The sequence below is a fragment of the Protomyctophum parallelum genome (genome assembly GCF_964188405.1).
Source record: "Protomyctophum parallelum genome assembly, chromosome: 4".
NCBI lineage: Eukaryota > Metazoa > Chordata > Actinopteri > Myctophiformes > Myctophidae > Protomyctophum > Protomyctophum parallelum.
In genome coordinates this window covers 37,599,900-37,626,859 of record NC_139700.1, presented here as the reverse complement: position 1 = coordinate 37,626,859, position 26,960 = coordinate 37,599,900, and the positions used below count along the sequence as shown (strand labels likewise).

The 26,960-nt window shown below is 41.7% G+C and overlaps 2 protein-coding genes across 4 annotated transcripts; one reads left to right on the top strand and one right to left on the bottom strand.

Moving 5' to 3' along the window:
• Positions 1–1,200: 1,200 nt before the first annotated feature.
• On the bottom strand, positions 1,201–16,198 carry snx1a (sorting nexin 1a). 3 transcript variants are annotated; one of them, XM_083763993.1, is made up of 16 exons: positions 16,023–16,198; positions 12,657–13,682; positions 12,053–12,578; positions 10,859–10,992; positions 10,212–10,278; positions 9,933–9,976; positions 9,004–9,145; positions 8,539–8,617; positions 8,039–8,114; positions 7,678–7,791; positions 7,043–7,136; positions 6,729–6,934; positions 5,946–6,089; positions 5,506–5,586; positions 5,260–5,331; positions 1,201–3,860 (listed from the first exon to the last, which is right to left on the bottom strand). In XM_083763993.1, exons 1-16 carry the CDS (start codon positions 16,143–16,145, stop codon positions 3,810–3,812), a joined length of 2,979 nt encoding a protein of 992 aa, XP_083620119.1. In that variant the 5' UTR covers positions 16,146–16,198; the 3' UTR covers positions 1,201–3,809. The 3 variants fall into 3 exon arrangements, with proteins under 3 accessions (XP_083620119.1, XP_083620118.1, XP_083620117.1); XM_083763992.1 differs by having other exon boundaries at positions 12,053–13,076; positions 13,134–13,682; XM_083763991.1 differs by having other exon boundaries at positions 12,053–13,682.
• sv2 (synaptic vesicle glycoprotein 2) lies at positions 15,072–26,035 on the top strand. The gene is made up of 14 exons (XM_083763994.1): positions 15,072–15,123; positions 17,185–17,295; positions 18,188–18,286; positions 19,201–19,362; positions 20,064–20,226; positions 20,437–20,558; positions 21,112–21,275; positions 21,557–21,637; positions 21,936–22,013; positions 22,272–22,360; positions 22,673–22,803; positions 23,904–23,999; positions 24,644–24,803; positions 25,308–26,035. Exons 2-14 carry the CDS (start codon positions 17,199–17,201, stop codon positions 25,489–25,491), a joined length of 1,626 nt encoding a protein of 541 aa, XP_083620120.1. The 5' UTR covers positions 15,072–15,123; positions 17,185–17,198; the 3' UTR covers positions 25,492–26,035.
• The last annotated feature ends 925 nt before the right edge of the window (positions 26,036–26,960 follow it).

Here is a 26,960-nt window from a genome sequence, read left to right as displayed (position 1 = left end):
AAAGAAAATGTACAATAACTGGAAAAGTGTCCTCAGTGGAATCTATGACGTATGATGGTTTCTCCCTGTTCGCAGGGAGAAACAGTCACAGTGTCTTACAATTTTAGTTAAATGTTTCAAAAATATTTACACTAAAGGTGAAAAGAACTGCATGGAGGTACTGGTAGGCCTACTGTCAAAGTAATGCATCACAGAGAGGTAGCCTAGACTTCCTTGGCCCAGACAGCATGTTAGTGCTGATCAGGTAATCTAAAATGGTGGATCCAGTTTGCAGGAGGGGCCCATTTTACAAAAACATTTCAACATACAACCGCAAATTAGAAATGCATGTTGAGTGGCCTCTATCTATAGCACAAATGCACTTTCACTTCTGATCATGTTGTGGACATGTATGCCGTTTCTCCCTACAGCTTCCTTGGGTCCTGAATGATGGATGCGACCCATGGCTTACACAGCCCATGGCTAGGCAACCCAGCCTGGTGGAGATATGCGCTCCATGTGGAGACTTGATGCTTGTCACTGTGGATTTATCTAATTTCATATTTGACCTCCGGGGAGACGGCCTCAGAGATGAGGACTTCAGGATGGACCAATGGCGAAAACAAAATCCCACCTGTGTGAACGGAGCAGTGCGAATGGCCCTGCTGTTCAACAGTGTGACCCGAATCCGACCACAATCATCTACAGGGGTCAATAGGTCATGCTACAGACATTCCATATTCCAAACATACAGACCTACACACAAAGCCCTTCCTTGGAGCGGTTAGCGCCACTCAAACACCACCTGATGTCACCAGCTCCAAACAGCTTCTTCCACATACACTGCATATAGTTATTAGGCTGCATACATTTGGATCACTGATTGCTCCTTTAACTGGGAGGTCATTATAACATAGCAAAACAAACAGTTTACATTGTCATGTAAACAGAAGATAGGCTATCTGACGATTGTTAGCTTTGTCTACAGAGTTTACAAGTAGGCCTACACAAGATATGGGGAAATGGATTGGTTTATATAAAATCCACCACACAAAACTAAATAAGTCAGGCATTCCACCCAAGCTCAATTTGTTTTGGGTAAAGAACAGCTAAACTAAAACTAAAATTGAACATGCTGATGTTCTTTGAACAGTGACAAGGGCAACGCTATCCTCAGCCCCACAAATTAAAACCATGATAATTCACATATCCAGCCACAACTATTGAAAATGTGTTTAATTTTTTAGATTGTAGAAAAGAAAAAAAAAACATTTTGTGCAAAGAAATGTCAAAAATTAGTAATGTTTTAGTCGTGACAAACAGTAACAGTGTAGCATCATTGCAACACAGCAGAAAATGAACGTGAAGCAGGAATTAAAGCTTGAATCTGTGATTCCAAACAACCCGAATAACATCCCACCACAGATCTGTGAACTAGCTGGGCCATAGTTTTGTCGTCGATTTAAAAACATGGTTATCAGAATTTCCAGAGGCATTTCACCAAAACACATTTCTGGTACAGTAAATGCACAAATCATAAAGCTTTTCTCAAAATGACAAGAACCATTCCTTATTCCATGTAGTGTTAAATACAGCTCAGGGAAATCATAATAGATACTTCTGGGAGCTGATGAGCATAACCCTATTGGAAAATCTTTGTTGGATGTTCACTAACGCTAAGATATACTATGAGTGAAATGCCCCATTAATCCCTGTGCCAAAGAGTACATTTCTAGACAGTTTCAACTGACACACTGCCAGGAACACATAAGCAGTTCAACTATAGGGTTCTCCCAACACATTTAAATTTACATCACAGGGTGAAGAAAACAGCATTCAGAATTAAAAAGGCACAGACTCATGTGGTTCTATGTGTCATCATTTGCACAACAGAAATCAATCATACTTAAAAACATAATACCCAAAAATAGGTTGACCTAGAATGCCACACAAAGCTGTAGCTGGGGGGCTTACAATTAGAACAGTTCAGCCTAAAATCCCCAGTAGTGGACCTTATACCAAGAGAAATGGTACAATCCATTACTGCCCTACAAAGCCACAGAGCAGTAACTGCATGAGAACTAAAATTCAGCGGGAAAAAAATATCTCCTGTCCTACCAAACTTACTGCTGGAGCAGCATTTGTTGTTTAGTACTGAGAATATATATATGCATAATGGATGTGAAATGTAAACACACTCGTGACCTTTGAAAGACAAAACATAGTTACTACCGTCTGCCTTTGTAGGGAAGGGTACTCTATACCAATATACATGTATGACACTTTTCATCCCCGCCCCCTTCCCCTCAGCATTGGCAGTTTTTTTCTTTTTTTACTGTAAAAGAGAAGTACAACTAGTGCTTATAAAATTGTCTAGTGGAAGTGCATTTTGTTTCCTCTCTTTTTCCTCTTATCAAATCCCTTTAAATCACCAAGAGGCAATAGAATAAGTTGAATATATTCAGTTGAATATAAAATTGGCCACTTCCTTCATCTGGGTCCCCATAAACATTGAGAGGACGCCTGGTACACCTGGCATTAATGCACCCCTCCTATCCTGATGGCATGCAGAGACTATTAAACTGCATTACATTTACACATGGCTTTAAAATAAAATGGCTCCCCAGTATACATGCAGAGTATACATTTCACAATTCTGTGTGACATGGAAACGTCTGTGTCTCAGAGGTGACCTGTGGATTCTTATTCATTTCATCGATACATTGGCTGCTGTTTTAGCATGCTAAAATTCCAGGATCAGAAAGGCTATAGCTTTCATTAACTTGAAATGTCTGCAGATGGACCGATGACATCCTCTGCAGGTGACATGATTGAGCTATCCACAGCCCGCCTCCGAGACAGAATAAGTATAATGAAATGGCACCGTCTTAATTGTGAGCACGATAAATTATAAGAAATGAATACAAAACAAGATCGCCCCAAAACACGCTCGCACTGGGTCAAATCCGTCAACCTCGGAACAGTCGTCACCAGGTATTCCTAACTAAGTAAACTATGTCTAAACTTAATCTTATTCCTAAACTTAACCTCATTAAACTATGCCTAACCCTAATCTTATTTCTAACCTTATTCTCAGTAAAACAAATACAAGAATACAAGAACCGGGGGGAGGGGGTGTTTTGGGGGCGAAAAAGAAATGTGGGCGAGAGTGTTTTGGGCATTCCGGTTAACATAGAAAACCTAACTATTTCTTTCAATATGTACTTCCTGTGTGGATCCATGAACACATTTAAATGTGCCGTTTATGGTGGTTTGTAGATTTAGTGAGTTTACAGAGTGATCAGCCAGATGATTAACAGGTGGGACAGGGGCATACAGAATAGATTCATATGGTCCATATCTACTAAGACAGCAGCCTGGTGTAAACAGTTAAACAATGCTGATGTCAGAAATCTGATTTACAACAAATCATGAAAACATCCTGAGAACAACTCTCTTTCTCTTATCCCTTGTGGAAATTTGTGGAATCATTCACTACACCTTGACTTTGTGTGTGTATGTGTTTTCTCTATATGAATATTTCTCTGTCTTTTTTTTTTATCTAATAAGAAAATATTTGTGATTAAATGAAAAATATACAATTAATACAATAGAATACAGAGCTGTATGTTAAAGGTGATTATATAGTATATATAAAAGAAAAACAGGTTGATTGTATTACGTCTCCCTTTTACAACGCGCACACACAAATAATCCTTGGTTTGAAGGCAGAGAGGTAAAGTGTAGAAGAAGTGACAGCTTCTCAGGAGAAGACGAGACAGCTCCTCCTGTGGTTCAGGAGAATTAGAGACGTGACACTACAGGAGAGATCAGGCAATGGCTTTGGCTTCTGGTAAGAAAGCCTCCCAGTACTTCATCAGCTAAAAGGAGACAGGAAAAAGGTAGATAAACAAAAAAACATTTAATTTATCCAGATCTAAAAAAAAAAGAGATCAATTGGGCCTAATAAAAGAACGTAGAGTACTAGAGACATCCATAGTCCCCTGCCAATTGGGTTTTTTAAGGTTAGTTGACCTGCCTTTGGTGCGTGCCACAATGCCGTTCCTAGATGTCAACAGATACCAAGTTTGGTCAAATAGCCGATCTTTAAGCTCAAAACGCATCAACGTGTTGAGCTTGAAAATGAGCCATTTTCAGTGCACAACGTCGTCGACAAACGAGTATAGATCAGACTTAGACCTCTCGAAAATATGTGCATATAAATGCCGTGTATATGGGTATTCACACCAAGGACGTGTATAGCGTTGGCTATACATAATAGACTCCTCATCTCTGGTCAAAACAAAACTGTCAGAGGGTCAGTGCATGCATCCCAGTTGTCCTTCTAGTTCTGATGGACTTTGAATGGCTGTCAATGTTTATTGTTCATAAAATGCTGTAGTTTTTAACAACATTCATTGTCATCGTTATCATATTCTGTGTACTGTGAACGGCGCTTAGCATGTGACAAAATAGCAACCATATTGTTTGAGAATTTTTGAAATATGGCACACACCTTGCACTATATAATGCAGGAAATGTGCATATAGCATATCGTTATAATAATCAAAAGCCTAATGGTCTACAAATCTACTGTGACATTTGGTAGTATATATGAGATTTGGTATTACGGAAAATGGTTTTGCCCAAAAATCTAAAAATCAATAATAATGCCTTCTCATGTATACAAATACATATTTTGCTTCAAATTACAAATTTCAGTGAACAGAAATGTGTGAATTTGCAAGTACACAATGTGTCTGAAATGTGTCATTACATGAATTATCCCCAATACACGTAACAGTCGACCCTTGTGTACTGTATTCATTGCATAAAATGAACAACTGAAATGTATGCCTAACAAAGTTTCTATATCCAAATTCCAAAACCTTTCAAGTGATTTGAAAACGTGACAGTGAGGCCAGTGTGTGGGACTCCTACATTCTTGTAAAACTAAGTAAGCCTTGCCATAGGGCAGGCTGAGGAGCCTATCTCCTATTTCTGTAGCGTGGGGCAGCTTGATGTACAAGTACACCCCCTGGACATGATGTACAAGTACACCCCCTGGACATGACGCTAGTATGTCGCAGGGACTTACCCCGAATCCAACACTTGATGCCGAGTACTAAGCAGTGAGGCACTGGGTCCCATTTTTAAGAGACTTTGGTATGACCCAGCCGGGGATCGAAACCGACCTCCCAGGACACTAACCACAAGGCCACTGAGCTGGTGCTACATTCTTGTACATTTGATAATTAACTCCAATTAACAGAAACTCACCTGTTGCTGAGATTGAAGCAAAGCTTCTAAGTATTTAATGATCTGTCTTTTGAAGTCCCTCGCCTTCTCTTTCTGCAACACGAAAGACAAGTCATCACACACTGAATGCATGAGAAACATTGTGGATTAACTAAATAATCAAGAACTAATTATGACAATTCCTTAATAATGTTATAATTGTCTGCTGCATTGTAAAACCCATGCATTCACCAATAAACGTTTGTAAAGCATTACAATTCATCTTACCTCAAAGCGAAGCACCTCTTTGCGTACAGTTGCAGATATTCTGTCAAAGTCTCTCTCATACTGAGTCACCTTACCCTCCCACTGGAACAGAAAACACACTTTAATTAATTGATTGCATTTGTTCTGTGTTGAAAAATATTAAGAATTTCTCAACTCTACTAAAGACATGAAGAAAGAAATAGACGCATTTGTCTGTCTTCAGGAACACTTACAAAAAACAGGGAGTTCTATTTAAAAGGCATTCATTTGACCCAACCCAACCCAACCCATGCCGTGACAATCATCCTACATAAAAATTGCAATCGGTTGCAGTTTTTAAATCACATTTCTCAGTCAAAACACCCTGGCGTTTCTACCCAACAGTGCCTTTAAGACATTTTAACTACCAGTTAAGAATAACCAATTAACTATGCATGTGAGCAGCATGAGTTGCGTCATACATCTGAGATTTCCTCCTTGGCTTGCTGTAGTTTATCAGGTTTGTTGGCCCAAAGCAGCTTGGCCTCAGTCTCCCTTTTCTTCTGAAGCATGGTCTGGGCATCCTGCCAGCGCTGCCATGCCTTCATCCTGTTGTCAAACGAACCCTGAGGGATACGTACACAATATACTATACGTTACTGTACGGTAGCGGTTAACCCTCCCCATATCGCTCAGATTTCATGAATCCTATCCAACACAGTACAGTATCTTGCACCATATACAGAGTTGGGCAGTAATGTGCTACACAACTACATAACATACAGGTTTTGGATACTCTACCAACCTTTGATTATATAGCACGTCACCAAATATATGTACTGCAACCTAACAATAGTTTAAGACTGATCTGGTAGTCAATATGTATAGTACATCTACATAATATGATCCTAGATCCTATATTCCAAGACGGACATCAATATATTTTTCATAGTATTAGTAGAATTTTATAGGGCAAAAGAGACGTTAAATATAGGACACACAAAAGAGGTCCCAAGCCTGGAAATGAACCGTGGACACTTAAGCCATAAATGGCTGTGCCACAATGGTTATATTATTCTAAATCACAACACAACAACACAACAAATCATACGATCCTATCCTACAGTACACAATAAAATCCTCAGTGTTCATTTATCCAACTCTGAAAGTGTACAAACGTAAATACATTTAATTCACCCTTATGCACACTCTCAGAATGAAATGAACAAACACGGTGTACCACATCATTGTGTTGCCGTGCGTACCCTGACAACTCCCAGCAAGCGGATGTAGTCTGCGAGCATTTCAGCGAGGCAGAAGGAGTCGTTAGCAGCTTGGTCCTGGTGGATCTGTTCCATCTTGTCTTCCACCTCGGCCAGCTGGGACAGCGCCCGAGACAGAGCCGTGTTGTCCTCTGAACTACCCAACATCGCTACACTCTTAGCAAACCCTGCCGTGTTCAGACACAGCTCTGGACAGGAGGCACGGAAACAAACATAAGGTGTGAGTACAAACTATGCTGCCACTAACGCTCAGGTCCAATGAATGATGAAGGCGACAGTAAAGGGGTGTGACCAACCTTTTCTGTGGCCAACCAGAGAGTCGACGACTCCATGGAGCTTCCTGAACTGCTGGTCAGCAGACTCCACCTCCTGTAGTTTCTCCTCAAACCACTGCAAAACAAAATAGCACCATTATCATCTGTCTATTGTGAGTCGTCAGACTCGTCACTGATAACATTTACTGTAGAACAGTGGATCTCAACTCTATTCCTCAGGGACGACTGGTAATACTGAATTTCTATCCTACCATGACATGATACATATATTTGTCTAATAAGGGACTGGTTTGATCTGGTAGGAGGAAAACCAGCAGTATTTGGTATCTTTGAAAACTTTTGGGGGTTTTGAAAGAAGTTGTGAATTTATGTAATGACATTTATGCAAAGCTAGCCTGCACACTCCACTAATAACTAGGTATACATGATGTTAACCAGTGTTGGCATGCAGCATGGTGCAGTCAGCCACAGTTCCTTAAACATGAATGATAGTTTGAAATTAAAAGGAGAACTTGTGGTTTGGGGCAGACAAAAAGTGAATTCCACTACGCTAGACCTCCGGAACGGAACATGGTGGTGACAGTGACAAACCCTACAGAGCCAGCTCAAAATGACCAAGGCGTCAAACTACAACATGGTAGATCTACTTTACTCACCACATCTGACTCGTTCATCTTAATGGTCATCTTACTGACAGCATCTGATGCCCTGGTGATCATCTTCATGAAACCTGCACCACTCAGAGCCTGAGTGTTCACCGCCCTGGGCAACTGCACACACAAATAATATATACCATACACAGACATATACGTGTGTGTGTGTGTGTGTGTGTGTGTGTGTGTGTATGTATGCATGTCTTTAAGGATCATATTAACAATCAACAGTATTTCAATATGTTCCACATACAGTGTACGATACTTGTCTACTGAAAGGCTTCCAGATCTGATGACAGGTTCAGTTAAGACTGTAATGTCTGTACATTAGGGATCTAGCAATGTAACAAAAACATAAACGTACATCATCTTTCTCCAGGAACTCCCTGACATCAGGATCCTGGATGAGGGAGGGGTGACACACCACCCTCTGGAGGTACCTGACAGAGGAGACGTCAAAACTAATTTATCGACAAAACAAAGAGCTCCGTCGCATTGAGGGGAAACACCGTTCATTGAAGCATCTTTATTCCCAGTAATGTAGGAGGTTGGTTTTGGTCAAAGGTGCAAGAACAAGGATAATAAACAATTTACAAGGAAAACGACAATGTGCAAGTGGCAGTATCAATGTGCAAATTACAGTGTGCAAGATAAGAACAGGAAATATACATAATTATACAATATGTGGCGCATATGTTTGTGCAACATATATTTGCACAGTTCAGCAGTGCTATGCTTGTGGTATGACGAGAAAGGGACTATACCAGCTAGTTTGGTGTTCCTGTTGCCCAGGGCAGAAGTTGGAATCACTGGTCTAATATTTAAACTGTTCCCAATGTCATTACTTAATCTCCTTCACATTACCTCTCCAACGCAGCTCTTCGTCTCTCAACAAACTCTGCCGATGAAGGATCCTCCTTTCCAACCTTCAGCTTGGTCATTCCTGTCCAAAACGACATTTGATCTCAGACCAACCCATCGTAGAAAATGTTTTCGATGTTGTCTTTTAATGTCAACCACATTGAGCTTCAATGTATGAAATGTGCGGTGTAAATAAAATTGATGAACTCTCTTCAAATTGATTTCAAGCTAAAAGCTTGAAAACAACCTCATAGATCTACACAATATATAGATCCAAATGGATCTACGGTATAATAGTGAAGCTTTGTATAGATCCACACACACACACACACACACACACACACACACACACACACACACACACAAGTGTGTGCGTGTGTGTCTTGTGACTGCTGATATACATTATGAAGACATTCCATGGTGTCTGAATGCTAGTCTCCCAACCAGGTTAAAATCCATTCCACTTACCCAGAACACTCTTCTCTGGTGGGGGAGGGACAATGAAGCCGTTTGCTGAGTGTTTTTCAGATAGTTTCTCATAGAGACCCAGGAAGTCACTGAAACGCCTCCTCACTGTGAAAGACTTGTTCCTGAACATGGGCAGCGTGGTCTGGAGATACAGACAACCCAAACATGGTTACAGATTCACTCCCAAATATGAACTCTTCCCCATTAGACTTCATGCCAAAAACCTGACCATGACTCTTGCTGTCCTTAAACCAAAGCGATGATCCTGAAGCTTATTTGCAGGTGAAAAAAAAAGGATTTCAAGTCAAAATCTCAATTATGTATAAGTGCTCGGGTGGCAGGTTGTGGGTTCGAATCCACCATGGTGCATCTGGCTTTGTCGGGCGTCTATGCGAACATAACTGGCCTGTGTTCAGGAGGGAGGGAAGCCGGGCGGGGAGGGTGATAATTGCCACTTCATGTAATCCTACAGGCTGGGGTGTCAGCAGGGAGTGTTGGGCAGGAGGAGTAGGACGAAGGCCCTATATGCTCCCGGTGGGAGCTCGTCACTGGCAGGTGATTCAGTAGGATACGACAGTAGTGACAAGACAACACAGAAATATGTGGGGGGAGGAATTAATTGGCATAACTAAATTGGGGGGGGGGAAAGGGGGAAAAAATAATTGGCCACTCTAAATATTTTTGGGGAAAAAACGTTTTCAGTGTATGTCAGTTTTTGTCAGTTCAAAATAACAGACCACTGACATGCGCTGTGTAAAGTGTTTTATAAGCACTATGCTGGAGTTTCCTGGTCTGACAGAACTAGGGCTGTGTTTTTCTGAGAGTAACACGTTACCGTGAATCCTAACCGTATATCTGGGTTAACCCGCAGGATAAATAATGGTATCTTGCATATAAAGTTAAATGCTGTTGACAAGACAGAGTCCTACCTGTGTAGAGACTTTGTAACCCATGTAGGCGTTCATACCATCCCCTGAAATAAACACCACACAGTTGCTGAGACCACAGTAACACTCTAGTTTGTATCATATTTGATGAAAATGCATGTATAACTTTTTCTTTAATGAATAGACATTTGAATTTGTCAAATATATTGTTAGTCACTGAAACAATGATAAGCTATTCTGTATTGAAACATTGATGAGTGAAGATTGGGTCATACATAAAACTGCATTTGTAGAATATCTAATAATGCAGACGGTTCTTACCTATTTTTTCAGGGTTGGTGATAGAGATGTTGGTCTCAAATTTATCTTCCGGTTCATCCTCTTCCAGCTGAAAAATTAGCGAAGAAATTTATTTTAATTCCCAATTTTATGCAGGTTGGCAGCAAGCTCGACAGACTGAATTAATTAAAGAGTCATGACTGATTTTCACGTCCTCTTCACAATACGATGACAGGAGGATACAGGTTCAAAGTTGCAGTCATTTTTGTATTGTCTCTATTATAATAATCTACATTGGCACAGTCACTATATTTTATTATTTGTGATTATTTGTGGATAACTGTTGGATTTAACAGTAATGCTGTTGATTAAACTGACTTGATAATGTTTCTCAACTTACACCTGACTAAAATACCTTCAGCCAATAAGAGCCAGATGACTAGTCAAGTATTTGACTATGGGGGTGGTCACTGGTCAGCTGTACAAATAATTAATAGTCTGTCGCTTATTTTTGGAACAAGGTTCTTATATAACGAAATCTATGCTGACCCTAAGCGTGACCCATGGGAGGACAGCCTCGAGCAGCACCGCAGTGCTGTCAGACTTTGTTCTTTATATAATGTAATGTAGTACAACAGAGTAAAATAATAATAGAGTGCAATATAATACATTAAAACTGAATGGAATACCTCCTCCAGGGTGGCAGGCAGAGGTGTGGACAGGCTTGTAGCAGCAGACAGGGAGGGGACAGACACAGAGGGTTTGGTTGTCTCCTTCTTTCTGTCATTCCTGGGACTGTCCAGAGACAACTCCACTGTAGCTTCTGTTGAACAAACACCACGACAACAACACCAAAATACGTTTCAATATCTTTTTGTATATTGTTGATTAAAACACCTATAGAACGTTATATTTCCCAGCATTGGCATGCAGCAATGGCATTTCCCCCACAATGACAGGGGAGGTTTTAAACTCGTGACCTTGTGAGTTGTGAGCGGGTCAGATTGCAACATGATGCAACAACACATTTATCCCTTAATCAGATGATAAAACATCTTGTGACTCATGTATTGTACCCCTGCTGGTCAGATCCCACTACAACTGTCTCTCTCCTACAGTCAGCTTTCCTGTTTCCCCTCCTACACGGCATTTCTCAGCTTTCCTGTTTGTCTCTCCTACTCACATCCTTATCTGCTGTTCTACTGTCTGTCTCTCCAACATCGACTGCCTCTTGGCTTTCCTACCACCTGTCTCTCCTAACACCATCTCCCTCTCAAGCCAAATTCCAATACCCCAAATCTCAGCCACTCGCTCACTCACACTCGGTCACTCCAGCATGGTGGTGTTACAGTGAAATTGGTGACCTGCCGACATATGTGACCATCTTGTGGACAAACTACAATGGTTTACGTTCAGACACTGATGTTATGTGACGTCTACACGATTGTCACATAATTTCATCAGGTCACCAATTTCACATGCTGGAGTGACCGAGTTTAAGTGAGCGAGTGGCCAAGATTCTGGGTATTGGAATTTTGCTTCAATGTCTGCCTCTCCTTCCCTCTCAGCTTTCCTACTGTCTGTCTCTCCTACACCGTCTGTCTTCTTCATAGATTTCCCACTGTCAGTCTCACCTAGACCATCTCCCTTTCAAGCTTCCTGTCTTTGTCTCCTATACAGTCTTCCTCTCAGCTGTCCTACATTGTCTCCCTCTCAGATTTACTAACATTTGTCTCGTAAACCATCTCCTACTGTGTCTCTCCTACACCATCTCCCTCAATGGTTTCCTACTGTCCATCTCTCCTGCACGTGTCCCTCTCAGCTGTCCATACATGTCAGTCTCTCCTACACCATGTCTGCATGCATGCTGCTAGGGACCTTACCAGAAAATATGTCTGCGTCTTCTTCAGAATGAACCCCATTCGTTTTGGAGGTGACATCACTGCTGGTGTTGACGACGCTGGTCACTGTGGCAACGGCTTCTTCGGTGAAGATGTCAGTTGGCTCGTCACTCAGGGGTCCAGCCCCTAAATGACCACTGCCGCCAAGTTTGGTTGAGACTAGTTTGTCCCTGTGCTCGTGCTCGACACTGTTGGCAAAACCAACAGTCTTCTTCATGGGACCCGTATTAGTGGCCCTGAGCGGTTCACTGAATAGGTCCTCATCTGGTTCACCAAAGAGGCTCTTCTGTGGGTATTTGGCAGACTTGGCTAGCAATGGTGCTGTGAACAGGTCGCTGGGCTCATCTTCGAACAGATCGATTGGTGTCTGAATGGCAGTTTTTTTCACTTCTGTGACTGTGGGCTGGGCCACGATGATCTCACTAACAGGAACAAGCGGAGGCAGTGTTGTGTCATTGGTGGGTGAATCGCTGATGTCCAATAGCGGAGCACTGGAAGGTTCTTTCACCTCCTCGTCCAATAGCGAAGCACTGACTGGTTCTTTCACCTCTTCGTCAAATAGCAGAGCATTGGAAGGTGCTGTCACCTCCTGGTCCAATAGCGGAGCATTGGAAGGTGCTGTCACCTCCTGGTCCAATAGCGGAGCATTGGAAGGTGCTGTCACCTCTTCGTCCAATAGCGGAGCACTGGAAGGTTCTTTCTCTTCCTGGTCCAATAGAAGAGCACTGATAGGTTCTTTCACCTCCTCGTCCAATAGCGGAAAACTGTCCAATAGAGGAGCGCTGGAAGGTTCTTTCACATCCTCGTCCAATAGCGGAACACTGTCCAATAGAGGAGCGCTGGAAGGTTCTTTCACATCCTCGTCCAATAGCGGAACACTGTCCAATAGAGGAGCGCTGGAAGGTTCTTTCACATCCTCGTCCAATATCTGTGCACTGATAGGTTCTTTCACCTCTTCGTCCAATATCGGTGCACTGTCCAATAGAGCGCTGGAAGGTTCTTTCACCTCCTGGTCCAATAGCGGAGCACTGTCCAATAGAGGAGCGCTGGAAGGTTCTTTCACCTCCTGGTCCAATAGCGGAGCACTGGAAGGTGCTTTTACTTCCTCATCTAATATCGGAGCATCGGAAGGTTCTTCTACTTCCTGGTCAACGACACTTCCTGGTGTGTCATCACCCGGGGGATCAGTGACGGTGCCTGCAAATGGAACATCAGCTGCATGTGCTGTTGGGTCAACAGTAACATCCTCAGCGTCTACTAGTGTCTCCTCTCCTGTAGCGTCAATTTCATTTCCCAACAGATCAACAAAGTCATCCGACGGCTCATCTGAAGCCACTTCGGTCACTGCTGCAACTTTCTCTTCCGCTGTGGAACTTTCCATTATGGGAATGGCATCACTTGGAGAATCCGCCTCACTGCTCATCAGGTCGAAGAAATCATCCGAGGGTTCGCTGGTGGCCTCGCTGGCTGCTGGCTCGTTAGCCGACAGGCTGCTGCCAAGGTCGCTCAGTGGATCGTTAGGCGACTCAGGGGAAATGGTGAGGTCAGGTGGACTGGTTATGAAGTGGTCCGTTGGCAGCGCAGTGTCCATTGTGATCAGTGGAGATTCAATCTACGGAGTAAGGAAAAATAATTGTGTGAAGTGAGGGGCACCCACTGTATTTATATCGGCCAGAGGGCCACATGACGTCTTACGTTGAAATGTAGTGTCCTAAACAAACAAAAAAATGACATAATTGCCCTAAGCAAACATTAAAGTGTTTTCCAACCATGCACTTGGTTGGAAAACAAATTACATCATAAGTCCTCTAAACAAACATTAAAAATCCCAGACTTGGCTGCCTGCCATAGTGCCATATGGCGTAATCTTCAAAAGCCACATAAAATGAAGGAATATTCATTCGCCTCCTGAGTCCTGATAGTGGAGTGGTTAAGCCTCTCCGCTTCCAGAATAATAATAATAATCTTTCAAAATGTATACAAAATTAAATATAGGTAACTCTCTAAAAAAAGGCCCAGACTGCTGGCCTAGGGGTCCAGCACCTATAGGTTCAATGTTGCCCGACAGGTTCAAGTCCCAATCCTGACGGCCTTTGCTGCATGTCACTCTCCATATCTCTATCTCGCCATTTCCTGTAACATCTTAGTTTAAACCTATAAAAAGCTTCCCCCCCCCCAAAAAGGGGAAAGAAATAAAATAATAAATGTGCTCCGAAAAGTAAACAACATTCACTGTTCATTCCTTGTGTGTTGGTTATTCTGACTGTTCATATTTAAAACTTTCTTCATCTGGACAAGAGAGCTTGCTCCCAGTATGCAGTCCCCTGCATGATTATATATATATATTTTTTAATGGCATGTTGTGTAATGTGAAGGAGGCAGACGCAGAGAGAATCCACCAATAGATATCAGTCGCTCCGTTTCAAAACATCCCCATAAGATACCGTAAATCTGTTACTGCTGACTAATCAGTTCCACAGAGTACAGAAACCAAAGACAGCAACTTTCCAATCTAGCCTCTGAACTTTTCATTGTCAGCCAGAAGTCAAACATCCGGGTTCTGACCATGTGACCACATCTGAGACTCACATGACGACGGGAGGTTCAGCTCTGCAAAAGTACTTTTGCCTTTGACTGTATTTAAGATGAATATTTGGTATAATGTGTGATTGTTGTGTGCACATTTTAAACTTTGGCAATATATTTATATATTTTTGGCAAAATAAAATAAAATAAAAAATAACAACTTGAACTCGAATGTCCCTGCACTGTATGATGCACAAGTCAAGGTGCTTCAAAATACTGTGTGCTTAACGGTTATATGCTTTATTAATTATTAAACATATTCAGCTACAACTCAGATACTTTTAAAACTATGACCGTTTAACCTTTGTAAATATATGAGCTATAACACTGTTACTCTTACTTTAATATTATGGGGAACATTCTGAGAGTAAAATCCAGCCTCACAATCATCAACAACTTATTGGTGATCATTGTCTGAGCTTGTCGGAGCTTAGCTTGTGTCAACAAAATCAGACCCAAAGGTTAAGGTAAATTACAAAGGCACTTAACACACTCAGCCAAAATATGTCGCCGACAGCAACAAACTACACACAAACTGATTTACTGCTTTCAACCTAGACTTGATCCGTAAAGCTCAAACGTTGATACTAATGCTAGATTTGGTGAAAATGCATTTGGTGAAGGTCAGATTTTAGGAAAATGCCAAGGCTGGCATGGAACAGTAAAAGACGAAATCAAATCAATCACCACACCGTTACACCGAATAGGAAGTAACGTTAGTCTCGGTTACCTGGCTAGTTAAAAGACCAAACCGAATGACAACAACAACACGCCTGACTTCTCCAACAGCACAACATGAAGACTGGATTTTGATCAGTCAGTGAAGACTTACTTTCATTAGCGTAATCATAATGCAAAACGATAAAATAAAACAAAGTCAGAGAGCGAAAAAGTTAGCTACATATAAACCACAATCACTTGCACAGATTTGTTCAATGAACGTTAGAAGTTGTACAATGAATTGGCAATTGTTCGCTACGTGTTAGAATTCAAACGGATCGTATTACCTGGGCCGTGTAAGTAGTGTCTCGTGAAAATAACGTTTACAACTTAGCGAACATTTCCCCACTATAAAAGTGTCTTGTTAGCTTAACTGCTATAGTAGCTACTAAAGTTAGCTCGCTTGGTAGTACGTTTAGCCTACAATAAATGCCACGGATGAGTTAGTGACGTCACAGATAGTGTCGCGTGACCATTTTTCTACAACAGTCGCTCTACAGCACTTCCGCTAGAGGACGGTTGGCTGTGACGTCACGATTCCATCCATGGCATCTTTATTCTTGGTCTAGCACAGCCAGGTTGCCCAGGAAGTTGGCAGTAAATCAATCAACATGCTATAATCGATAAGGTTCAAAGTGACACGCACTGCACTTGTGAAAAGGTCGTCTTCGTCTGCATCGTCGTCGCTGAGGCCGACTCCTTCGGACTCCACTTCTTGGTCCTCGGAGTCGGGGAAAGGAGGTGGACTGCGCTCCGAACTGGTCGCCATCTTCAAAATCTTTTAAAACAAAAACACCCACCAGTTCAGTTCAGTTTGTTCACACACACACACACACACACACGGGTCCGCTTCCCTGTGCTTACCAGTGTGACAGCACAGTGGGTAACCTATCGAATTATGTGACTTCAGACAGAGTCAAGTGGGGGGAAAATGCACATTGTTTAAAAAAAAATCGTTTTTATTGAATGCTTCTTTTCTAATCTGTGGGAAATCCAATGAACAAAGAAAAAGGTTGACAAGTGCTAGTGATATTTTAAGTATTATTACAAATAATTAAATAAAACAGGACGCATCAAATAAATACTTAAATAGCCATAATAAAAATACAATAAAAATCAAATGACAATGAAATCTGGTATGAAAAACATTAGGAGATAGACTGTTTTGCAATCTCCATATTAGTGTTTCAAAATATGATTGTTTTTTTGTTTTGTTTTGAGGGGTTTCCGAGGCTACTTCGATGGCGATTTGTGCAGATGATGTAGCCTGGCTCCAGCCCTGAATCGCTAGCCACGCCCATTAAGAAAATATGTTCTGGCGATTCAGAATATGAATAATGAAGTGAAACGAAATGAAATTTCAGACTGAGTGTCAGGCTACAGATGATGCGCTTGCCTTGATTTTAGAGAGTCACCGAATTCGACAGGTTACCAGTTTCCGTGTAGTACTTGTTACGCTCCATGGGCCGCGCCGCGAAGACTGAGCTCAGGTGTAACAAAATACAACTACAATCAGTGATACTATGTAGAATTTAACTCAGATTTTGGACTCGAGTGAGTCCATCGCCAAGTAGAATTGTATCGACAAATACAGTGTCTTTGATTGATTGTATGCGGGCTAAACGTACTTCCTGTTTATAGTTTTCGTAACAGTGGTTTTGGGGATCGGGACCGTTTTGTTTTTAGCCAAATCAGCCCAGCTGTTTCATTCATTTTGGTTTATACAGACCGGTATTTGTGTGTGTGACGGGATGGCGGTATTGGCTGTTGCACAGATACTTGTGACCAATCAAATCCTGTGACTCCAGATAGTGTACATTCGATGTCTCGTCGCTCGCAGTCCGGTGATGCTGAGGCACGCGAGCCGCTTCTCGTCGGCGATGATGACCCGAATCCATCAGACCTAGACTCAGATGAAGGTAGTGATGATCTCTAATGTTGTTGTGATCATTGATGTTTTTCAAATTGCTGTCAGAAAAGTCCCACAGAGTCAGACAAGACAGTGGGCTTAGGTTCAGTATTTTGGTTATAACGAAAATACACAATATTATGGCTATTATTAATATTAATATTCATATTAATATATCTGTATACTTAGGAGAGGGGAGGTATAATTCCAAATTGTGATAATTAAGTTATTTGACCTGAGGTATTTTATGGTTATTTCAAGGAGAGAGGTCGGTTATCTAATCTTCCCTCCACCCTCAGAGCAGAGAAGCTCCAGTGTCCAATCCACCCAAATGTCATTTACTGATAATTTAACTGCCACTTCTTCAGCATGCATGAGACTGGTAACCATGAGCCTGGCTGTATTACAAGGAAAGCAGAATAGGAATACTGTGTCTATATTGTGATGAGACTAGATATCATCAGACATTTTAGATCATATTGTGCTATGGCATATATTAAAGTGTTAACTTTTCTTGGTTTTAAAGGATGAACTATTTGCCTTTACCCTGCCTTTATTGCCTTTATTTATCAAAAATGAATTGTGTAAAACTGTAAACATTTTGTGAAAGAAACAATAGTCATCCCCACAATATTGTCACAATATCAATATGAGGGTATTATTGTTATTTTTGCAATATTATCAGATTACCCAGCCCTAGGCTTGACCTTGCATTATTGATGCAGTATAGCTCCTACCTTTCCTTAAAATATGTAATAGGCCTAACATTGTGTGTGTGTGTGTGTGTGTGTGTGTGTGTGTGTGTGTGTGTGTGTGTGTGTGTGTGTGTGTGTGTGTGTGTGTGTGTGTGTGTGTGTGGTGCGTGCGTGCGTGCGTGCGTGCGTGCGTCCACTTCATACTAGGCGAAACCATTTTTGATAGAAGCACAGTAAGCCACACCTGTGATGCTGAAGGGAGTGCACAGAGGAAGTTAACATATGAGGAAGCCGTTGAAGAAGCAGGTGAGTTAACCCATTAAAGGACAACTTTAGTTTTTTTCAACCAAGGTTCATGTTTTAGGTTGTTATTAGAGAAAGTAAAAGGTGAGTGTAATTTTTTTCCATTTGCTGCTTTCTTTAGTTTTAGGGATTTTAGCTTTAGGTGGGCGGGGGCATTCGAGCATGGGGCTAAATAGGTATTTCTTTACAAAATGTTATAGCGATTTATTATTTTATTATTTACTATAGTCCTACTAGACCCCAAGAAATTACATCTGGCCGCAGAAGATCGCAGGATCTACTGAATGTGAAGGAGGCCTACTGGGGGGAAGCCACACTGTGTGTCATAGGCTCAATATGCCAGTTTGACACATTCAGTAGATCCCGTGATCTTTTGTGGCCAAATATAATCTCTTGGTGTCTAATAAGACTATAATAAATAAAAAATAAAAAAATCGCTATAAAATTTAGTAAATAAATACCTATTTAGCCCCGTGCTCGAATGCCCCCGCCCCCCTGTGAAAAACGGCTATAATCCCTAAAACGAAAGAAAGCAGCAAATGGAGAAAAAAAAATACACTCACCTTTTACTTTCTCTAATAACAACCTAAAACATGAACCTTGGATGAAAAAAAAGAAAGTTGTCCTTTAAGACGATTCTACAAATGCCTTCTAAAACAGTAGTTCTCACACTATGAACATTTTTTTTTAAATGTAAAAAAATAACAGATGTGCAAGCTCGCATATCTGCCATTTTTGAATACCCGACGCAAAAATCTAAAATGACACGGGTGCTTTCTCGGTTTAGATGTGTTAGATGTGTTTGATTTTTTTTAGATGATCTGAAGTCTGTATAAAAAAAACCCTCTGTCATCATCAATCTCAGCTTATCCAGAACTAAAACAAGGTCATCAGCTAAATGTCTACCTTGTCCCCAGGTTTTGGGTTGTTCCATGTGTTGCTGTTACTGGCCTGTGGTTGGGCCAACGCCAGCGATGCAGTGGAAATACTGTGTGTCTCCTTCCTCCTTCCTACTGCCAGATGTGACCTCCTCCTCAGCTCCTCTGACATGGGCCTGCTGACCGCCAGCATCTTCCTCGGTTAGTAATAGTATGAACTCATACAAATAGCTCTTTATTAGGTCGACGTTTCGGTCGTTTAGACCAGTGGTTCCCAAAGTGGTGTCCGGGGAGTTCCAGGGGTCATTGAGGGAGGTCCAGGGGATCCCCAGCTAATGGACCCTCCCCTAGGGTCCATTTGGTTTCATTTGTACACTCAGAGTTAAATTAACATTGATTTTACAATATAAATTGGGGGTCTCAGAGATAGAAATGCCATTAAATGGGGGTCCGTAGACTAATACATGTCAAACTGGGGGTCCTTGAAATTAAACAGGTTGAGAATCACTGCTAGAGCCATGAAAATCTTTTCTTATGGGGGTCTCTGGCATATTTCTTCAAATGGGGGTCCACGGGCTAAATAGTGTCAATTTGGGGGTCCTTGACATGAAAAAGTTTGGGAACCACTGCGTTAGATCATCAGGACAGACAGGACATTGTCTCAGTCTGTCCTGATGAAGGTCTTATGACCGAAACGTCGACCGAATAAAGAGCTACATTTTTGCAAGTTCCAGACAGTGGGACAGTGTTCTTTGATATTATTACCAAAGATACAATCAGATAGGACTTTTCTGTTTGGATGTATGAGCTGTCAAGGCCAGAAAGTATTCTTTCCCACTCAGTAGGCTTCCCGCATAACCTCTCGGGTATGATGATGTCTGACGCATACCCATTATCTATAGGGATGATGGTGGGAGGTTACCTGTGGGGTTACCTGGCTGACCAGAGGGGGCGCCGCAGAGTCCTGCTGGTGTCTCTGACTATCAATGGGGTGTTTGGAGGACTGGCCAGTCTGGCTCCGCAGTTCTGGCTCTTCCTGCTTCTGAGATTCATCAGCGGTGTCGGGTGAGAAGCACCACACTCTACAACTGTACTTTGGATTGAAAGACTGACCTGTAACACTGAATGGTCAAGTTAAATCCTGCCTCCAGCAAGTGTTGGGTTGGGTTGAGAGGTCCCTGATATATACACAATTAAACAGCTCAACATGGATGGTGTAACAAAAGAAATCCAAGCTTTAACAAGTACTTTTACTTTTTTATACCTTACCTGTAGAGTTGGCGGTTCAATTCCCGTCATATTTTCGTACTTCTCGGAGTTCCTGCCACGGCTGAGGAGAGGATCCATGATCAGTGCACTGGCCACCTTCTGGATGGCAGGAAACATCCTGGCTGCAGGTTTGTCTGTCTCTCTGCACCAGGAAACAACTCTGGGCACATGTATGGGTGTTGTTAAGACAGCAAAAGAAATGTTGAAAGATAACCTTTATTCATGCCCATGCACGCTAACAGCACTCTTTCACTCTTTCAGATCAAGGCCCCTTGAGATACAGCATCTCATTATCAATGGGGACCCATAAAACATGAACAAGATGCATAGAAACATTACAAACGGTACACTACAGATACATATATATATATTATACACAGATAGCTTGCTCACCCTCTTCCATCCACCCTACCAACCACCACATCATCAGCTGTTAAACAACAGAGGAAAGAAGGGCACAGTGCAAATACATCAGTGTATTCCATTGCTTGTACTTGTCAGTTTAGAAGCTGCGACTGATGACGGATTAAATAGATCTAAGAGATAGAGGAAGATTATTGCAATCAGATGGGGCTTTGTAGCAGAAAGACCTCCGTCGTCCAACCACATTAGAGGTTTTTGGTATTTTCAAGTGGATACGACGAAGTAAGCTTTCTGTGGGTCTTGGTCCGGTCTCTCCAGGCCTGGCATGGTTGGTCATTCCCAGGACGTGGGTCCACTTTCCCCTGTGGGGTCTGGACTTCCAGAGCTGGAGGTTGTTTGTGGTTCTCTGCTCCATTCCCAGCCTCTCCTCAGCTCTCGTCTTCAGACTCCTGCTACCAGAGAGCCCGAAGTTCCTCATGGAGGTGGGAAACATGAAAGTGCTTTATATTACATTACATTGTGTTATAAATCGCCATTAAGCTGTTATATTAGCTATAAAACAATATATTAATTTGGGGGTAAAGTTTTTAGAAGGCACAGATTTAGAAGGCATTTGTAGGATCGGGAATGGGTTATAACATAAGAATAAGAATAATTGGTAATCATTCAAGAAAGATTAGTAGAAAATTAGTAGTAGTAGGAATACAGTTGCTTTTGTGACAGACATAGAAGCATCTTCATGATGAGTTGTTGTGTCTGTCAGGCTGGTCGGGAGAAAGAAGCGGTCCACGTGTTCAGCATAATGTTTCATGTGAACCACTGGGGCCAACACAAGCCATTCCCAGTAAGAATCTCATTCTGTTTAACCATACTATTTAACCTTAATCCACTGTACAAATAAATGTTCGCAAATGTTAAAATGAAAAAGATGTAGGTTTTCTGGAGCTGTAAAGACCCAATCCATTATGTCCTGCGAACATTTGAAGTATTAACAGTGCATATCATATTTACGTTTTACCAGTTCATTCACAGAAATAAGTCGATTGGGCATGGCTCACGCCTCTGAAAATAGCATTTGTGGCGACCATGTTTAAAATAAAAACTGCTGGGTTCTTCAGTTCTCATCTGTTGGTGTTTCACAGATCTTTGGTCTGCGTACCAGTTCCCCAGCTGCTAGAGATACAGGACAGAGGCACGGACCCATAGGCCTTTGTAAAAAGGTAATAGCACATATAAAGTGCATACAGTACCTTTACTGTGCATCCATACGATTTCAAGAGGCATGTTAATGCAAAGAGACGAAAACAGAAACAAGGAACTGATAGTCTAAGCTGTGTGCTACAGTACTTTGCGCAAAGAGTTTCAGTATGGTCTTTAGTCAGTAGCAGTTGCTGTAAAGTTGAGTTCATGCGTTGCATTTTGTGACGTGGTCCTTGAAGATGATATGTTTTATAATGTGTTTGTGTTTACTGCTTTAGATACTGGGACCAATCAGAGAGCTGTTTAGAGGACAGCTGAGGACCAGAAGCATCTCCCTGGTGATCATCTTCTACTGCATCTCCTTTGGGTAAGTCAAGAAGACAAGCACACCGCTGGGAAGGAAAAGTTTCACATTTTCAACGCATGCAGGAGGAGAAATGCATGTCTTGTTTACCATATGGCTACTGGATTCTCTCTCCTTAGAAATTTATGATTTCTACTTCTGATTATGTCTCCTGTGATTTGGGGCATTTAGTCCTGGCTTGTTTTTTTTCCGGAGACTGACTTCCTCCTTTAACTTTATCTTTGATTTATCTTTAACATAAATCAATGCTCTCCCATGTATGTCTGTATGGGGTGTGCATGCTTTTCCGACTTTCTTTTGTGTGTGTGTGCGTAGGTACTATGGTCTGTGGATGTGGTTTCCAGAGCTGTTTAAGAGAGCAGAGGATGGAGGTTCTCCTTGCTCCAACATGTCTCGGTCCTCCTCCCTCAACAACCACACCAACTGCTACCCTGTTAAAACAGCAGGTAGCCTTCTGTCCCACTCACCTTATACTGTAGGACTCGATAAACTGAATGTATTGCACCTGTTATTGAGGATTCTTAAACTCTCTATACTTGACTGAGGTTTGGCTTTGTACTCTGTTTCCCCCTCTACACCAAATCTCTTTGCCAACAATTAACCGATCTACAAGCTCACAACGGGTCATATGTTCCCTCCAGAATAAAGATGCTAGGGTTCAATATGCTGGAGTTTGAAAATATGTTGTGACGCTCTGGGTACACCAGAGGGCGCAATATCATTCCCTCAACAGTACAAGGAATGGCCATGAAATACAGGTTGTCACCCAGGAGTATCACCTCGGGCATGACTGCATCAATTACGCCTGATCTCAGTTGGATAACCTGCCTTTAATTAAATAAAGAAATTAGAACTGTCAAGAAGGAAGTGCCTCTGCAAACAAATCAGTATTCACACTGGTACACAGTATTTCCCTCGAGCGCAGGGAGGGAGTCAGCAGCAGAAAATAGTAAGAATACAGCAGGTGTTGCTGACGGCCACTCTCACCATTACACAGCCATTGAACCCTACAAACCCTCCCGCGCACTCAGATCAGCCAACGCAGGGAAGCTGGAAGTACCCTCACTAAAAACGCCGGGACAACGCTCCACACGTCCCAAACTCTTCTCCCTTCTGGCTCCAAAACTGTGGAATGCACTTCCCATTGCAGTCAGAACTGCAGCATCACTCCCAATCTTCCGCCGTAGTCTGAAAACCCACCTTTTTAGACTCCATCATGGCCCATAGCACTTACCCTACCCCCTTAGATAGCATTTCTGTAGACTTAGATAGCATCTGATACAGACTTATAGCATGTTCATGATGTGTTCCTTCAACTGTGAGGTTACTAGATGCGTTGGCACTTTAGCTAACACCCCCCCCCCCCCCCATCCCCCACCTAAAGGCAAACAAAGGCTTGATAATTATTCTAATATCCTGTATTGATATTGACATGGTATTTAGTAAAATGATGATGATCATAATAGCATGGATGTGTACAGCAGCTTAGGAACTATGGATTTATAATCTAAATCCTCTAAATGTTTGATGTGTGTTCTGTTGTCAGTCTATATGGAGGGATTTGTAACGGCAGCCTCCAACCTCCCAGGAAACATCTTCACCATTATAATGATGGACAGCATAGGAGGCAAGACACTGCTCTGTAAGTCTGCTCACCATCTTCCCCCACCCCCAGTCAATCACTGGATAGTGGCTAGATTTTCTGTACATGGAGTTAATAATCTGATAATACTATCGAGTTAGAACTGTCTCTAAAATCATCAGAATAATCTTGAAATAAATAATAATAAAAAATAACAAAATATTGAGTTATCCAAACTATCTGATAGTTTAATACTGATTCAAAGATGTGTGGAGCATGTACATTTTAAGTTACTATTGTCATTTAAGGTGGGAATAAAGCCATGAGCTTGTTTTTTGCATTAAGTCCTTGCAGTCTGGTGCATTTTTCGGAATAATAGTGAAAACAACGGCGCACCCAAAATTCACTACAATATCTGGGTCCGAAAACGCAGCAGTGTGTGCAGGGACGTTTAATTATATATTTTTGTTAAAGCTATATATTCTGATAGCACTCATTGCTATATAGTATTCAGTAACAAGACTAAATGAGGTAACGCCATCTCTTTAGTAAACTGAAAATGCATCTTTAAATTGAGATACCGTCCAAAATTATACAATTAGGCTAGAAAATGTTTTAGCAGTGTAAATGTCTAACTTTAGCTGTGTGTGTGTGTGTGTGTGTGTGTGTGTGTGTGTGTGTGTGTGTGTGTGTGTACGTGACAGTCTGCAGTCTGCTGATGTCCAGCGTGAGTGTGTTTCTCATTTACATGGTCCAGACTAAAGGCCAGAGTCTGGTCCTGTCCTGTGTGTTCAGTGGAGTCTCTGTCATCGCCTGGAATGCACTGGATGTCATAGGAACAGAGCTTTACCCCACACAGCTAAGGTAAACGATAGCTGTATTGATTTTATTTTTTATTCTGCTGTAGAGAGAAACAAGGCATAAATAGAGAGGCGTGGACACGCAAGGTGTCATCTTCTTCTTTTCCTTTCGCCTGTCCCCTTCAGGGGGTCGCCAAAGCAAATCATCTGCCTCCATCACACCCTGTCCCCTGACTCCTCTTCAACTAACTTCATGTCCTCTTTCACTACATACCTCCAAGCCAAATCTCCTCTTTTCCTGTTTTCCTCCTGCTTGGCAGTTCCAAGTTTCCAACCTCGGCATTCGTCTACCCACATACTCATTGTCCCGCCTCTGTACATGTCCAAGCCATCTCAGTCTAGCCTCTCTGACTTTATCTCCAAAACATCTAACGCGCACTGTTCCTCTGATGTACTCGTTCCTGATCCTATCCATCCTTGTTTCATTTTAGTCTCTGCATGTGCATTAACATGCTCTTTTTAATCTACGTCTAATAAACTACTCACACATGTCATCGGTCTTTTTCAGGTCCTCTGCTCTTGGCTTCTTCACGGGAGTTGGCCGCATAGCCGCTATCATGGGAAACATGGTCTTTGGGAAGCTGGTGGACACGAGCTGTGCTGTCCCAATCCTGTTGGTGTCTGCTCTGCTTCTGGTTGGAGGTCTGGCCGCTCGACTGCTGCCACAGAGCAAACACACAGAACTCAGCTGATTCATCCATTTTCATATCAGTTTGGTGGCACATGTTGTTCAGTAAGCCTTTTTGTCATGGAAACACTGTGCTACCAGTGTATCCATAGTGATGAATGATGTTTGGATCCTGAACAAAGTGTTCAGAATGTATGTTGGAAACTCATCAGCTACCTTTTAGGCACATAGATTTCAATTATGTGCCTTGTTTTATATATTTCCTAATGTTCACTAGTTCTGTCTCATGAAAAGACCAAATCTAATTTCTAGATATGTTTAGTAGTCTAGATAAATATATTTTGAACAAGCTGTTTATACTTATATACTTATATATAATATAATATTTTAGGTGCCTATAGGGATGATGGTGGTTACCTGTGGGGTTACCTGGCTGACCAGAGGAGGCGCCACAGCGTATATATATTTCCTAAGGAAAAGTGAATATTCCATCTTCCAGTTACTGTATTTTTTAAGCCAGTGTATAGTGACACTTGATGCTCACCAACTGAAACACCTGGACAATTCCTAAATGGTTAGATCGACATTCCACAAGAGATCGTGTTTACCAGGGTAAACACGATATGTTGATATGGTATGATATGATATGGTATGGTCACATTTCAGACTCGACATACTTAACACATTGTGCCCTTTTAATCTTTCAAAATGGCGACCCAGGGTGCCCACTTTTTAGACCCACTTTTTGACATTTTTAAAGAAAAAACAACGTCTTGGGCAGAAAATGTGTTAATAAAGGCTTTTGAGCTATTTAACAAATCGTAGGATGATTGAGTGATGTAAAGACAGTGTAGAGTTCTGAGAATTGGTGTAATGTGTTGCCAAGGTGTGGGGGGGGGGGGGCACATGGAATTCAGGCAGGACAACTCTGCTACACACATCAAGTACATGTCTGCTTTGATTAGATAAACAAAGCTGTAACATATCGTGTGGAGTTACTGTACCTAACCCTAGGGATCTCTTCTGTTAAACCTTAACATTCTCCCATTCATTAGAATACAAAATAAAAAAACTATATCTTACCATAATTATTCAGATGACATCATAGCTCTGTCATCAAGTAGCCTTTATGGTGCCATAGAGCGTAGATTCACTGGGTCAATATGCAAACATGTTCTGTGGCGATATTTCCTTCAACTAAATAAACACAAAACTTTTTTAGTCGAAAAAGAAAGGCTGCAAGTTATTGCAACTCTCCCTGTCTCTGAAGGTCAAATGCCAAGCAAGCCAAAAATTAAGTTCTTATCTTAAGTTATTACTCCACGGTAACTCAGGTTTACAGAGAGTAAATGGTTTTATATATTATTAAGCCAACAACAATTTGCCTGAAGCAGGAAATGGCCAGTCAAAGAGTCAAATATTTGCCTCTGTACAAGTCTAAAGAAAAACGAACACTGATTCACCACTGGTCGAGACTGATGTCAAAATCAGACCCGTCTGAAGTGAGTGGTACTGTACTGTTATTCGTAGTAC

Coding starts and splice junctions, on each gene's coding strand:
- snx1a (XM_083763991.1), bottom strand. CDS start 16,145: ATGGCGACCAGTTCGGAGCGCAGTCCACCTCCTTTCCCCGACTCCGAG. Junction 10,993..12,052: donor AGACGCAGACATATTTTCTG/GTAAGGTCCCTA, acceptor TTTGTTCAACAG/AAGCTACAGTGGAGTTGTCT. Junction 7,137..7,677: donor AGATGAACGAGTCAGATGTG/GTGAGTAAAGTA, acceptor TTTGTTTTGCAG/TGGTTTGAGGAGAAACTACA.
- sv2 (XM_083763994.1), top strand. CDS start 17,199: ATGTCTCGTCGCTCGCAGTCCGGTGATGCTGAGGCACGCGAGCCGCTT. Junction 17,296..18,187: donor AGACCTAGACTCAGATGAAG/GTAGTGATGATC, acceptor ACTTCATACTAG/GCGAAACCATTTTTGATAGA. Junction 24,804..25,307: donor CTTTACCCCACACAGCTAAG/GTAAACGATAGC, acceptor GGTCTTTTTCAG/GTCCTCTGCTCTTGGCTTCT.